Genomic DNA, 12,828 nt, shown 5'->3' on the forward strand with positions numbered 1-12,828 from the left:
GTTTATTATGTCACTTTAATAAAAAAAACAATACACTATTTACTAAAAATTTCATCATGACATTTTTTCTTGAGATAATTGTTTTGTAAAAGTGTCTCTTGTTTTAAAATGTTAACTGTTGATTATGTTCAGTTTCCCTTAACATATAAGAGATATAAAAACTACTAAAGGAGACGCGTACTGGCAACGTAATCCTCATTGTTACGTTTGTAAAGGCAGTCTTAACACTGATGATATTTATTATGATTAAAAAAATTTCGTCTTTCTATATATTATAACCAAATAATTGTTCGTTAACATGTCTTCTGTCTATGGCTTCGACGTTTGCTTTTTTTTTCTCGTGCTATGATTTTAATTCAATTCTTTGTTGCTCTTTCAGTCATTATTAAAATAACTGTCTTTCTTCTTTAGTTATACTTTCTAGCTGCTTCGGTAGTAGTCATAAAATCCTAAAAAGTGCATCACGGGTCATTTACTTTCTTAAAAGAGAATGTTGGCCTCTTTTTTTCTCTTTTTTTTCTTGTTGTTTTAATCGATTAAAATGTTAAGCAAACATATTTCAAGAGAAAAACAACTTTTTTGTTAGTTAGCTTTATACAAAAAATATATTTGTTTACACGATAATTTAAATTTATTCATTAGGGAGAAGTATCATTAACAGATCGGTTTCCCGTTACTAACTTATTTTCGACTATCAATTGGTGACTAAATTGAAAAAATTTACACAATTCTTTTTGTGTTCTTACGTATTAAAGATAGTACAAGAATTTTTTGCTTTACAAAATTCTTTTAACATTTTTTTTTTATGACTAAGCAAAATTTTTTCATTTTTTGATTAAGGTAATTACATAAAAACTAGATACGTGGAAAACTTCTCTTTTTTTGTTAACGCTTTAGTACTAATTTTTACTGTTTCACTTGGAATAAAAAAACAATTTTAACATTTTTTTTCGGCGTATCAATATTTAATATTTAAGGAAACTTAGAGTCATTTACATGAATGCGGCGTGATTTGTATATATGAAACATATAAAACAGATGATAAAGAAAACTCCGTAATCAATTAAGGTCGAAATTTTTTTTTCGTAACAAGTTACGGTATCATGTTAACAAAAATAACAATAGTACAACCTGTTAGGTAGTTTTTTTTTTATTCCATCTTTTCTTGGTTTAATAAATTCGAATACAGTAAATTCTGTCATTTCAGATTGTCGGAAGGAATTACACTTGTGAGGCAATTTTAAAAAACCCGCACCATTTTTTTTTAATATTTTTTTTAATTTTTTGATTTAAATGTATGCTTGCCGTTTTTAAAATGCGTGAAAATTAAAAAGTTTATTGGGGATGATTAAAGAAAATAATGTGAATTGGTCACAACGTAACTACAAAGTGACTTTAACACAACATATATATATCCATGAACGAAAGTTTCGTGAGACAAGCAGAAAACTACCTTTAAATCCTCAATTATCTGTCGCTATTGAATTAAAAAATTTTAAAAATGAAGAAAAACCTAACAATTTTTTTAAACTATCGAATGTACAATCGGTGCCTCCTTGGACGCAGAAAAAAATTGAAACTGTAGCAGCAACAAAAGAGGGAATACAGTCTATGGTGGGACATTATGATACACGATCGACACTAATGGATTCACCGCATTTGAAATGTATCGATTCCATTGAGACATTCCCTGTAGACAAACGGTATTCATCTCAATCGAATTTTTTTACATTAACAGAAAATGACATATTAACATTTGAAGAAAGGAACTCTTGCAAACTTAATGTTTTATCAAATGAAACCCAAAGTACTACAGAAGAGACTGGATGCTTTCATGCTGTCAATTGTCGGTTAGTTCCTCAATCTGAATGCGAACTCAATCAAGAGAAGGGTCATGAAGTTTGTTACTTACCCAGTAAGACTTCTTCTTCTGAAGAATCTGAACCTCCTGAGCAAGGACTTGATAATTTCTTTTCAAGAATATCGTGGCTTGTATCCCTTCTTATTTTACAAAGCTTTATTTCCTTAATACTAGAAAGATTCAAAGATTTAGTTCAACATCACCCTATTATTCTTTATTATTTGACCATGCTGGTTGGAGCTGGTGGCAATGCAGGTATTTTTACTTATTTGTCTCAAATTGTTCTTGTACTACTATCTATCCCTGTGTATGTGTGTTTTGTGTTTTGAAAAGGCACGCAATCGACAGCTCTATTAATTCGTTCCTTAGCTGTCGGATCGTGTAAAAAAAAAGACTATATGACAGTTATTCTTGATCAATGTCGTATAGGGTATTTTCGATAATTCATTTAAAAGCCGAGATTCGTTAACAAAAATTTTTTTTAGGCTGTACTTATCTTTTATTTTAGCCATTATAACATTTTTCCGCTTATATATTTTTGAGCACAACATACCGGAAATTATTGGTAACAAAAACACAAGCTTCCTCTTGATATGATACTTTGTATATTAGCCGTATCCACTTCAATGTTCGTTATCACCCTTTCCAGTGTTTTGATTGGAACGTTATGCCCTATTCTTTTTAAACAATGTAAAATTGATCCCGCCCATGCAGGTTGAGTAGATTCTCTTCGTATTAAAGGTTTATTTCTTTTTTCTATAGGTGCCACGTCACAAGTTCTTATGGATCTTGTTAGCGTGTGTTTAATATGTCTTACAGCCATTCTTATGTTAGACATTGTACTTCCTTTTTTTTTCTAGTTCACGTATACTTGATTCATTCTAACAACAACGATGTATATATTTTTTTTTGTATTTTATTACAATTACGCTTTTTTTTAAAGAAAAATTAAATATTAACAAAAACAAAACGCTAACAAAAAAAAACAATAAATTTTTTTATTGCACCTTATTAGTGATCTGCACGAGAATATGAAATCGTTTCCTTAATATATTCAACATTTAAAAACGTTCTTGTAATCGACGAGAAATTGTACGTAAACGGTTGTAAACTTTTCCAGGCGGGCTTCCTAAGATTAATGCACAAATAGAATCTCTTGCCATCTTAATATTTTGAAAAGCTCCTAAAATATGAATATGAGTATCAGCTAAAACAATGCGAGTGCGAGTAGCATTTTCAATAGCGAATTTCGTTTTCCCTTCTTTCCCAGATATACGACCAATACATCGGGATAAATTATCTCCTACTAAACGTTTCACATCTTTAATTTCAAATGATTCTAAAAATAAATCGTCTAAACGTAATAAAACCAGACCATCTTGGATATCAAAACCTAAAAGAAATGAGCGAACAAAATCAGCTCCTTTTTGTAAATATGAAACTTCAGGGGTTTTTGATGACATTTTTAATTCCACACAACGTCTTTTAACGTTCATGCGAACAAGCAATTTCATATGTTCTACAAGTGGCTTGACAATGTTTTCCCAATTTTTACGTAAAGGAGACAATCGATGCGCTGGAACAACTAAACGTCTAATAAGACTCGAAGACATTTTATTCGTGTTGACACCCTTTTGTACTCCTTGTGTACTTTCTCTCATATCCAGAGCTCCAAACTGCTTTTCTTGTTTGTCTTCTGACCTGTTGTCATTGCTTTTTTGCGAATTCTCGTCATCGGAATTCATGCACTCATCTTCGGCTTGAGCATGCGGCAAGACAACATCGGGATTTAAACGCATCACCATTGTTGGAGTCAGCATGCCGTCTTTACTATACATTGTCGACTTTTCCACTTCTTTTTTATGCTTATCAATACTTTTAGATGTTTTACAAACTTTGTTTGTATCATCTTTTTGAAAACTTTTGGAAGTATTTTCCATTCACGTTTTCAACCTAAAGAAAAGCCACTTTTGTTTCCACATGCTCCTTTTATAGCAGATGCACTCTTAACACTGGGACTGCTGGAGCCTTCACCCGTTTTTTTTTTTAATTCATTTCAAAATAAAATCACATATTTTCTTTCATATATTAATAGAAAACATACGGCACACTCACGCACGGGCTTATGTGTGATTAAGAATAAAGATCACAAAAAAAAAGATTCCAATTCATTTAATTTCATTGATACAAAGAATATCCTTGTCTCTTCAATGTAATTTATCAACTGTTCCCTCTTCGTGATACAGAACTCTTTGTATTATGACTTTTCTAAGGGATTGTTTATAAAAAATCTTTAAAATAAAATGTTAATTTTTAAAAAGAAAAAGAAAAACATCATTTTCTTGATGAGGATATGACAAATATTGTGTGGTCTTCAAAAAGCTGTGTAGAACAAAACATCGAAACCCCTAAAAATTGAATAGGTTTTTTATGGTAGAATGGGCTTGAATGTTGTGGATTGTGATAATAGTATGAGTCCGTTGCCTGTAAAACAACGGACTGTCCTTGCTTCAACACTGTTCCATTATTTCTCATGTTAGTGTTACTCGCACTTTCTGTTGTTACCTAAAACCAAAATAAAGTCTAAAATAACCTCAAATCAATTCATTACCATAAGTGTTCCATATAAGACTAAAATAATACATGGGTAACAAATCAAATCATCAAGTGGTTTTTTCGTAAAACATGACGCCGACAACACACCTAATACAACCTGAAAATCTGATACCGGAGTTCGATAGATATATAAATGTGAGAATTTCAAGTCATCTTCTGCAATATAAGTTTCTCCACAATCTTCAGGTACACATGAAAATGTCACTGGAACCGTATAATCGACTAACTAGAAACAAAACACAAAAATAAAATTTTCCATCGAAGTAACATTAGACGAAAAATGAGCTACAAATGTTTTATTTGAACCTTAAAAAGACTACGTAAATCTTTTGCTTTGTTACTTAAACCACATCTTGAAGAAAAAAAATTAACCTTAAGCTGGCATAACAAAAACTGATTTCAACAAGCAACCACTACCGGATGACATTATCACTGGCAGCCATGCATTCTATGATATCCCCTATTAGATAAGTATGAAGAACATTTACTGGTATATAAATAGCGTCCCCGGTTTTCAAATGAAAATGATTCAAAAAGAAACAACATAAACAAGCGTTGTCTTGAACAAATTCATTTTTTAAACTTTCAAATAGCCTTAACATAGGAAAAGAAATAATATACGAACAGAACCAAATGCATTAAAATGACTAGTGTACTTGAGAGACGATGTAACAACAAAGGGAAGTTCAGCATTGCTTTTATGTCGAGTACTGAATTCTTCAATTTGGTTGAACAGTGTAGTGATTTCCATTGATGTGGCATTAAGAGTTTTGGTTAAAATGGACTGATACAAATTCCTTTCTTTAGTACAATTGACTGAGCTAAGCAAATAAGACGTTTCCGAAATATCACAACACAAAGTATTATAAAATGAATATAAGGGTGTTATCTATCATAAATAAAGGAATTGAATGTTGAATAACTAGAAAAATTATAGATTGCGTTACATTGTTTAAAATTTTTAAAAATTCTTCGTAAGGGCGAAAGCCACATAAAATTTGTGCCTCGTTAGAGATAACAATACCCATTTCTGGTTTATGATTGGCATCGGGATACAACAAAGGATATTTTTCGTGAAGCTTAGTAGCATTGTGTTTATCTGGATGACATTGAAGCGAAAGAGGTTTTCGAATACTAAGGATTTTCATAATAAATGTCAAATCACATGAAACAATATGTGCTTGATTTAAATTCATTTCAATTTGATTTACTAAAAAATTACGTAAAGGAATATGTAAACCTTTAGCATTATTTGTTAAAACAATATTGTCTGATGTGCTGTGCGTTCCAAACCATAACTCGGCAAAAGAAACGTTTATAAGCTTTTCATTACCCAGTTGTTTATTTATTTCACACTCAGCATTTACTGATTTCAAGTTTTGACTCCATAAAAAGTACACAAGACTTTCTTTTCCTTTTTTTCCCCAGGCATAATTTTTGACATTTGGTAAGAGAAAATTTAAATTGGGAGCTAAAGGCATTTAATGAAATTGACTTGTTTTTTTATAATGAATTGAAAATTACTGTTTATAAGAAAATTATACATCTTCCCTGTGCTTACATCCCTATCTTCTTCTTAAGGTAACAGGTACGCTTGCATAATAGAATTCGCAAGTTTCATTTACTTTAACGAAAATAGATTATTCTAGTACGACAACGGACTATTTTTTTAAACTGTGACTCAATTTATATTGTTTACTCAATAGATCACATGAATACATTCAACCAATTGGTTACCGTCCATTTTGTAGCACCTTCACCTAAGATTATCGTTATGAGACGGGAAAACCCCGTATATTTCTCTTGTCCTACTAGCATGACGTTAGTCTAAACATGCGAACCGCTTTTTTCACTTATATCTGTCTCAAAAAAAGAATCTTACCCTTTTATTTTTCTACTCGCCTGCAAATATAGAAATTGTTATTTTCGAAATTCTCTTAAATTTTTTAATGATGCTTTGTCCAAGTGCCTTATTTTTTTTTTAATTGGTAAGCAAAACAAATAGTTCTCAATTTAACCCGTCTTCTATTTTTTTCTTAAATCCACATTTTCAATAATACAGAAGAAAAAACCTACCGATGACAACTCATATTCGAAATCACAACTACTCAAGTCTTTTCTAATCTTTAACTACATTTGACTTATTTCTGATCTCTCTTATCAATTCCAGGGTGTAGGAGAATATTTATTATTTTAATAAAATTGTTTTTTTTCGTCTTCTTTTCTTAGTAAGATACCCCTAAATTTAAAAAACTTTATTTTGTTTAAAAAATATTTCACCATTCATTTTCACCACACATTCAAAAAAGTTACCGAAGAGATTCTATTTTAATCTAAAATTTTGAAATAGACTATATAAGGTAGTACAAAATTTTTTCATAAAAAAACTCAACTATCAAAATTGTTTCACGTGTAAACAATTTGAGTGCTTCAAAGTCTGTGCTCCATAATATCTTCTTATTTGACAAAAAAAAAATTTCTACAAAGATATAATCGTTACATCATAAGGCATCTTTTTTCAGAGCTCAGAATTCAGCTCCGCAACCTCTTGCTGAAAGGAAGACTCACTGAAATGAAGAGTCGCGTACTTGTTCAAATGACCCTCGAGTACCCTAATTTCTATTTGAACTTCATGTTGAGTAACCCGAGAGTCCGATTCCTGTTAACAGATTTTACTTTTTTATAATCTAAAAAAAATCTAGTGGATTGAGAGACTAGTAAAGTTTTTAGATCGTTTATTGTTTAATAAGAAGCATTCTGGTATTGTTGCCTTTTATTTTAATATCGTTCAATTGAAAAACAACATAAGTTGTTATAAATTTCCCTATTCACGCGTGGACAGATTTTAAAAATTTAAATAAACGACAGGTGATCTATTTTTCCTATGATCTCATTTATTTCACTACAATTCTTCTCAAAAAATTATTTTGTTTGTCATTTTTTTTTGAATTCATTTATTGATTTTCTATGTAAGCATTATTCGGGTACATTAATACAGAACAGTCAAAAACCTATGTACGAAGATATAATAGCATTTTTCCCCTAGCATGCATATTAAAAAATTTAGCACCACAAAAAATATCAACATTTTAGTGCAAATAAATAAAAATTTCCTCAAGTTGATTAAATTCAAATATTAATACGTCATAAAACGACGGTGTTTTTACTCTTACACTAATCTAGAGGAGAGATTCACCTTTATGCCACTACGAGTAACACCACCGCCATTATTGTTTCAAAACAAGGTACATGGTGACTAAAGCGTTCTCATATTGAGCTGCTTTTTGTTAGCTGCAATTCTACCTTTCGCACCAAAGTCGTCATCAAACATGTCATCTGTGCACTTTAAGCACCTTGACATCAGAGTTTCCTCATGAATGTTATGAAGATGAAATGACTCATGAGCATACATCACAATGTTGTTGTGTTGTTTCGTCTTCCCAAATTAAGTCTCAGACTAATGTTCTTAAATGTAAAAAACCACGAGTGGTATGAATGACTAGGAAACTATATATCATGTCATGTTTCTTTCTTTTTCTTTCTTTAGAAAACGCATCCATTTATAAAATTGGGTATAAATCCGCTGTATTATAGAACAGATTATGACAAAAATTCGAGCTATTGTATCTTTACAAAAAATCAAGTCAAGAGATTATTACAATACCTTAATGAAGCTGCGGAGCGCATCTACGACCAACATATTCGTTTACTTGTCTTTAAACAACTGTGCCCATTAAAAAAAAAACTCTCTAATTCCTTTACAGGAGAATTCACTACGTCGCAACAGCTTAGGGTAATGTTATTTATTGTTCAATGGGCATATTGATTTTTTTTTAGGAACAAGTTGAATGGTTTGTAGCTATAACACAGTCTGAAGTGGTTTCATATCGATTAAAAGCATGGCGTCTTTTACAAGAGAACAACAAACTAAAAGTTTTATTACAAAAGAAGAATGAGGGGCAACAAAATAAGCAACAAATGCTTCCTGAGAGTCATGCTTTTCCTATGATTTTTGACCCTTCTTTTGAGGGTGCTGATTCTCCATCAGGACGTAATGTTCTTCAAACTTCGAAAAACAAGCCACTTTCTTTTCATGAAAACGATTACTCTTTAAAAAAAAAAAAACAATTTATGAAAGGAAAACATTGTATTAAAAAGAAGGAACGCTCTCTTTTAAAAAAGGAAGAATATCTTATAAAAAAAGAAGAACGCCTTTCAATAAAAGAAAAGTGTCTTTTGAAAAAAGAGGATGGTCTAGTCAGCAAGGAAAAAGGACTTTTGAGAAAAGAAGACACCCTTGCAAAAAAGCAAGAAAGTCTCTTAAAAAGGGAAAATAACACCTTGGAGAGAGTGGAATATTATGGACACAATGAGCAAAGCGCTTTGAAGAATGATGAGCACTTCACCGAAAAACCAAATTTTTTTTATCAAGAACACTTTTTGTCAGACAAAGATGGTCCCGTTAACAGTACAAGGCCATTATCCTCAAAAAAGAATGACATTTCGTTACATAAAACAAATGCACTTTGTCAAAACAAATCACTTATTTTGAAACCTAACGTTATTGTGAAACAAACTACACTTGAACTTGGATATCAGCATGCGTCGCATCACAATCATGATGTGTCTCTTGAAAATCCGGATATACCGCTAAACACGAAAGATCGCCCCTCGACCACTGAAATACAACCTTTACAAAACGACGGCTTTCTTTTCGGAACTAAAAGGACTCAACCGGAAACTCTCAAGTGGCCGACAAATACTGAACATTCATTATCAAAAAATTATGATCCGCCTGGAAACACTAGAAACAATTTGTCAACAATTTATGAGAGTCGAAAAAAAAAGGAATACTCTCTTTCAAAAAGTATCAACGGACCACGCGATAAATCTAATTCTGCGTTAAAACAAGACATTTCAACATTGAAAAAAAAAAAGTCCCTTCCCAACACTCAACTCGATCACTTTAAAAAAAACGATCTTCTCTTGAAAAATGATGTTACCAAAGCCAAAAATACTCATTCATTCACCAACATTCAGCACTCCCAACTACAGAAACATGATTTGTTAACGAGCACAGATTCCCCCCTTTCGCAAATTCAGAATCGTCTCAGTAGCTATGATAACTTTGATTTAATTAACAAAAATGACATGCATCCCGTTTTCAACAAATCAAAGACAAAATTCTTAAACAAAAAACTAGGTTTTTTAACTCATGCCAGTGCACTGCCGGCAAAGAACAGTGATCATCCTGTAGAAGATGTAGCTACAAAGTTTCATACACTTACAACCGATTCTGTACCCTATATGGGTTACCGAACCCGCTTCGAGCAGAACAATAATGTGGTCGGATATCCAAGCCCTACCAATCATGATGTTTCATCAACAATCAGTTTCGATCAAATTGATGAAAAAGTTGTATCTCAAAACGTTCATAAAAGAAATTCCGTTAAAATTTGTGACAACCAACACCTATCGCTTTCTAAATTACCTTCGTCTCACCGGTATTTTATAAACGAGGATAATACGCCTACAGAGGTAAAAAAGCCGTTTTCAAACATCTATCCGAAGGACTTTCATCCCGTTTTTAACAATTTATCTTCCGATACTCACAGCAATGAAACAAGTCTTATGCCTCTACCTGTATATAAGATGGATGTTGACCAAAATCCAGCACCCAAACAGTTTCGTTATGATATAAATGACTTTCTTTCTCCATACCCTATCAATATGGATACAGAAGATGAAACTAGTGACTCTCATATCAAATCTCCCTTAAAAGAGATTGAGGATTGTCCTATTATTAAAACATTTAAAACCCAAATTTCTAAAGTTGCCGACATGACACAAACCGTAAACACTCTTGACACAATTGCAACGGATTTTAAGAAAACACAAAGTATTTATTTATATGAAATTGAAAATACCTTAAATCACCATTGCGTAAAATTCAATCAGGACCCCAAGACATTAGTAGCATCAAGAAGATCAGAAAATAACACTTGCAGAAGTGTCAATTCAACATTTTCTCTTTATGACAATCCTATCAAAAAACAAAAACATTTCACTCTCAATACACGACCACTGTATCTTTCTACATCACGTAATCTTTTCAACGAGGAACCCTCAAAAAATACTGGAAAACTCATATTTTCACCAAAGACAGACGTTATGAGACGATTCACCTACTCAAACGAACGGAGTTGTAGAAAGAATAAGCCCGTAGATGAATGTTCTACAAATGGAGAAAGCAAAAGCCATATCCTAGTAGAAAATATCGAAAACCAGCTCTCGAATTCTTTTAATAAAAATAGCGTATTATCAGAAGATCTTTCAAATATGATGCAGCCTTCATTAGATGATAATGTAAACGAACAAGCATTTTATTCGAATTCAAAAAGCGTTATCAATTCTTACGCTCACAAACAACATGTGACAAGCGTTACCACGTGTAAACCATTCGTTTTTCCTTTCATATCAAACGGAGTTGAGTCTGAGTTAATAAGACAAAAAATACTGAAACAACAAGCACATGAATTATTGAGATCTAATATTATTTTTCAGTCCGATTTTACTTTTCAAAGAAATTCGTGTAATCAAAAGAATAAAATAAAATCTTTTTTAAAGCAGCAATTGTATAAAATAAAACAGGAGTTATTCAATTCAGAAACGTTACAAAAAAAAAAATTTTAACCCCACTATTCCATAACATTAATTTCAGTCCTCAATTTGAAGTTGAACGATAAATTCTTTAAACGATCGTAATTTATTTAAAACAAAAATAAAAAAACTTCATACTTGGAACTTGACTTACTACTAGAATAAACATATATATATATATATATATATAATGCTTGATTCAATACAGACTGATTTAGTAGACAACACATTATGGCGTAAAAACAACATGAAAAAAATAAGGAATTGAAATGAATTCTAAAAAATAGATAAAAGGGAAAGATAAAAAAAAAACGTCTTTATAGAATTGAAATCGCGAGCAAAAAATTTCTATAAAGTAACAAATGAATGTTCAATCTAATTTTAAAGTTTTGCCACAAAAGGGAACAATTTAGTTCGATGGTGAGACGTGGGAAGAAAAAGCTAATTAACTCAACAATGCCTCAAACCAACGCAACCAATATCTAGACCGAAAAAGAAATCATTTTTAAAAGCTTACTGACTTTTTAAAAAGATAACTGATATTTTAAAAAACGAACTGGTGTTATAAAGACCTAACCAAAGCCTGCGAGACCTAACTGACATTTTTAAAATATGACCAACATAGAAAGCTTACCGTAGTTTCAAGAAAACAATTAGTGTTTTAAACAAATATCCATCGTTTCAAAAATCTAACCAGGGTCTTGAAAAACTGTTCAATGTTTGAAGGAAGTATTCGACAATTAATCGGCAAAACCATTACATTTTTCATCTCAAAATATACACATCTGAGTATCATGAACTTACAAGAGAACACAATTTTTTTTAAAAAATTCCTTTGCATGCGTAAAATTGTACACAATTTTACCCATATCGTTAAATATAACTTATTCGTCATTCAGAACGTTATAATGTTGCTAATAAAAATATATATTCATGCAATATAGAAGAATCTGTAATCAAAATATTTGAAAAAATATGAAACAATGATACAATTCATAGTCTCAACACTAAAAAACCATTAAATTTAGAATCGCGAATATCTGCCGAGTAAACTAAAACATTGGTATATTTGTGTAATAGCCAAGTACGTGTAAGCTGGATTTTAATTTTGACATCAATTCGGTTCATCTTAAAAGAGTCGTATACATCCTTCACTTGTTTTTACCAACGAAAAAAATTTAGTAGTTCTTGCAAATGTGTAATGAGATATTACTTTAAAAAAATATTTTATTTCATATACATTTTCATTTTCCCCAATCATATATTTTGAAAGTCAAATATTATTAAGACAAATACACAAAAAAAGCAGCCTTTAGATTGTTAAGGATGACCTCATCTAATCGCCACGTACGAAGAACTATATTATTGAAAACAAAAATTTTTTACGCTTGTCAACCAATTTTTGAAGCGCTGCCAAAGAAGGGCTTCATTCAAAAATAAACGCAGCTGAATGTTATCAAAAATTCATGGAAACAATCTACTTATATCCATTGTTGTTCGACAACACGTTCGTCGATAAACTTATTTCGGTGTATACAAAGCTAACAAGTAATGGTTAAAGAAGAATAGAAACACTCCGAAAAAATAAGTCACGCATCCTATGCATCTTAACGACAATACTACCAGTGAAACTGTTACCATTAATAATATATAAACATATTACATTTAGGTCCATTTAGCCCGTTGTACAA

At 31.3% G+C, this 12,828-nt stretch overlaps 4 protein-coding genes across 9 annotated transcripts; 2 read left to right on the plus strand and 2 right to left on the minus strand.

Annotated features, from left to right (window-relative positions):
- Positions 1-68: 68 nt before the first annotated feature.
- Positions 69-2,765, plus strand: LOC128883920 (uncharacterized). 4 transcript variants are annotated; one of them, XM_054136797.1, is made up of 7 exons: positions 69-1,138; positions 1,208-1,850; positions 1,917-2,116; positions 2,195-2,291; positions 2,347-2,426; positions 2,474-2,575; positions 2,624-2,765. In XM_054136797.1, the coding sequence occupies exons 2-7, from the start codon at positions 1,345-1,347 to the stop codon at positions 2,719-2,721; spliced, it is 1,083 nt and encodes a 360-aa protein (XP_053992772.1). In that variant the 5' UTR covers positions 69-1,138; positions 1,208-1,344; the 3' UTR covers positions 2,722-2,765. The 4 variants fall into 4 exon arrangements, with proteins under 4 accessions (XP_053992772.1, XP_053992768.1, XP_053992769.1 ...); XM_054136793.1 differs by having other exon boundaries at positions 69-840; positions 898-1,138; positions 1,208-2,116; XM_054136794.1 differs by having other exon boundaries at positions 69-1,098; positions 1,208-2,116.
- LOC128883922 (RNA-binding protein pno1-like) lies at positions 2,748-3,812 on the minus strand. The gene has a single exon (XM_054136801.1). The coding sequence runs from the start codon at positions 3,799-3,801 to the stop codon at positions 2,923-2,925; it is 879 nt and encodes a 292-aa protein (XP_053992776.1). The 5' UTR covers positions 3,802-3,812; the 3' UTR covers positions 2,748-2,922.
- Positions 3,813-4,195: 383 nt separating this feature from the next.
- On the minus strand, positions 4,196-6,290 carry LOC128883917 (mannose-6-phosphate isomerase-like). 3 transcript variants are annotated; one of them, XM_054136790.1, is made up of 8 exons: positions 6,215-6,290; positions 6,002-6,151; positions 5,425-5,948; positions 5,134-5,366; positions 4,895-5,071; positions 4,784-4,829; positions 4,473-4,703; positions 4,196-4,426 (listed from the first exon to the last, which is right to left on the minus strand). In XM_054136790.1, the coding sequence occupies exons 2-8, from the start codon at positions 6,021-6,023 to the stop codon at positions 4,196-4,198; spliced, it is 1,464 nt and encodes a 487-aa protein (XP_053992765.1). In that variant the 5' UTR covers positions 6,024-6,151; positions 6,215-6,290. The 3 variants fall into 3 exon arrangements, with proteins under 3 accessions (XP_053992765.1, XP_053992764.1, XP_053992766.1); XM_054136789.1 differs by having other exon boundaries at positions 6,002-6,122; positions 6,177-6,273; XM_054136791.1 differs by lacking the exons at positions 6,002-6,151; positions 6,215-6,290 and having other exon boundaries at positions 5,425-5,755; positions 5,811-5,916.
- Positions 6,291-7,599: 1,309 nt separating this feature from the next.
- LOC128883916 (uncharacterized) lies at positions 7,600-12,117 on the plus strand. Its single transcript, XM_054136788.1, has 4 exons — positions 7,600-7,722; positions 7,769-7,966; positions 8,025-8,270; positions 8,315-12,117. The coding sequence occupies exons 1-4, from the start codon at positions 7,678-7,680 to the stop codon at positions 11,168-11,170; spliced, it is 3,345 nt and encodes a 1,114-aa protein (XP_053992763.1). The 5' UTR covers positions 7,600-7,677; the 3' UTR covers positions 11,171-12,117.
- Positions 12,118-12,828: the final 711 nt, after the last annotated feature.

The sequence above is a fragment of the Hylaeus volcanicus genome, unplaced genomic scaffold, assembly GCF_026283585.1.
Source record: "Hylaeus volcanicus isolate JK05 unplaced genomic scaffold, UHH_iyHylVolc1.0_haploid 12237, whole genome shotgun sequence".
In the NCBI taxonomy this organism is placed as follows: domain Eukaryota; kingdom Metazoa; phylum Arthropoda; class Insecta; order Hymenoptera; family Colletidae; genus Hylaeus; species Hylaeus volcanicus.

Excerpts from the sequence above, each read along its gene's own strand:
- LOC128883916 (XM_054136788.1), top strand. The coding sequence starts at position 7,678 with ATGCCACTACGAGTAACACCACCGCCATTATTGTTTCAAAACAAG. Across the intron at positions 7,723-7,768 it reads CATTATTGTTTCAAAACAAG|CTGCAATTCTACCTTTCGCA; the intron begins GTACATGGTGAC and ends GCTTTTTGTTAG. Across the intron at positions 8,271-8,314 it reads CTACGTCGCAACAGCTTAGG|GAACAAGTTGAATGGTTTGT; the intron begins GTAATGTTATTT and ends ATTTTTTTTTAG.
- LOC128883920 (XM_054136794.1), top strand. The coding sequence starts at position 1,345 with ATGATTAAAGAAAATAATGTGAATTGGTCACAACGTAACTACAAAGTG. Across the intron at positions 2,292-2,346 it reads CTTGATCAATGTCGTATAGG|GCTGTACTTATCTTTTATTT; the intron begins GTATTTTCGATA and ends AATTTTTTTTAG. Across the intron at positions 2,576-2,623 it reads AATTGATCCCGCCCATGCAG|GTGCCACGTCACAAGTTCTT; the intron begins GTTGAGTAGATT and ends TTTTTTCTATAG.
- LOC128883922 (XM_054136801.1), bottom strand. The coding sequence starts at position 3,801 with ATGGAAAATACTTCCAAAAGTTTTCAAAAAGATGATACAAACAAAGTT.
- LOC128883917 (XM_054136790.1), bottom strand. The coding sequence starts at position 6,023 with ATGTATAATTTTCTTATAAACA. Across the intron at positions 5,367-5,424 it reads TTTTAAAAATTTTAAACAAT|ATAACACCCTTATATTCATT; the intron begins GTAACGCAATCT and ends TATTTATGATAG. Across the intron at positions 4,427-4,472 it reads TCTTATATGGAACACTTATG|GTAACAACAGAAAGTGCGAG; the intron begins GTAATGAATTGA and ends TTTTGGTTTTAG.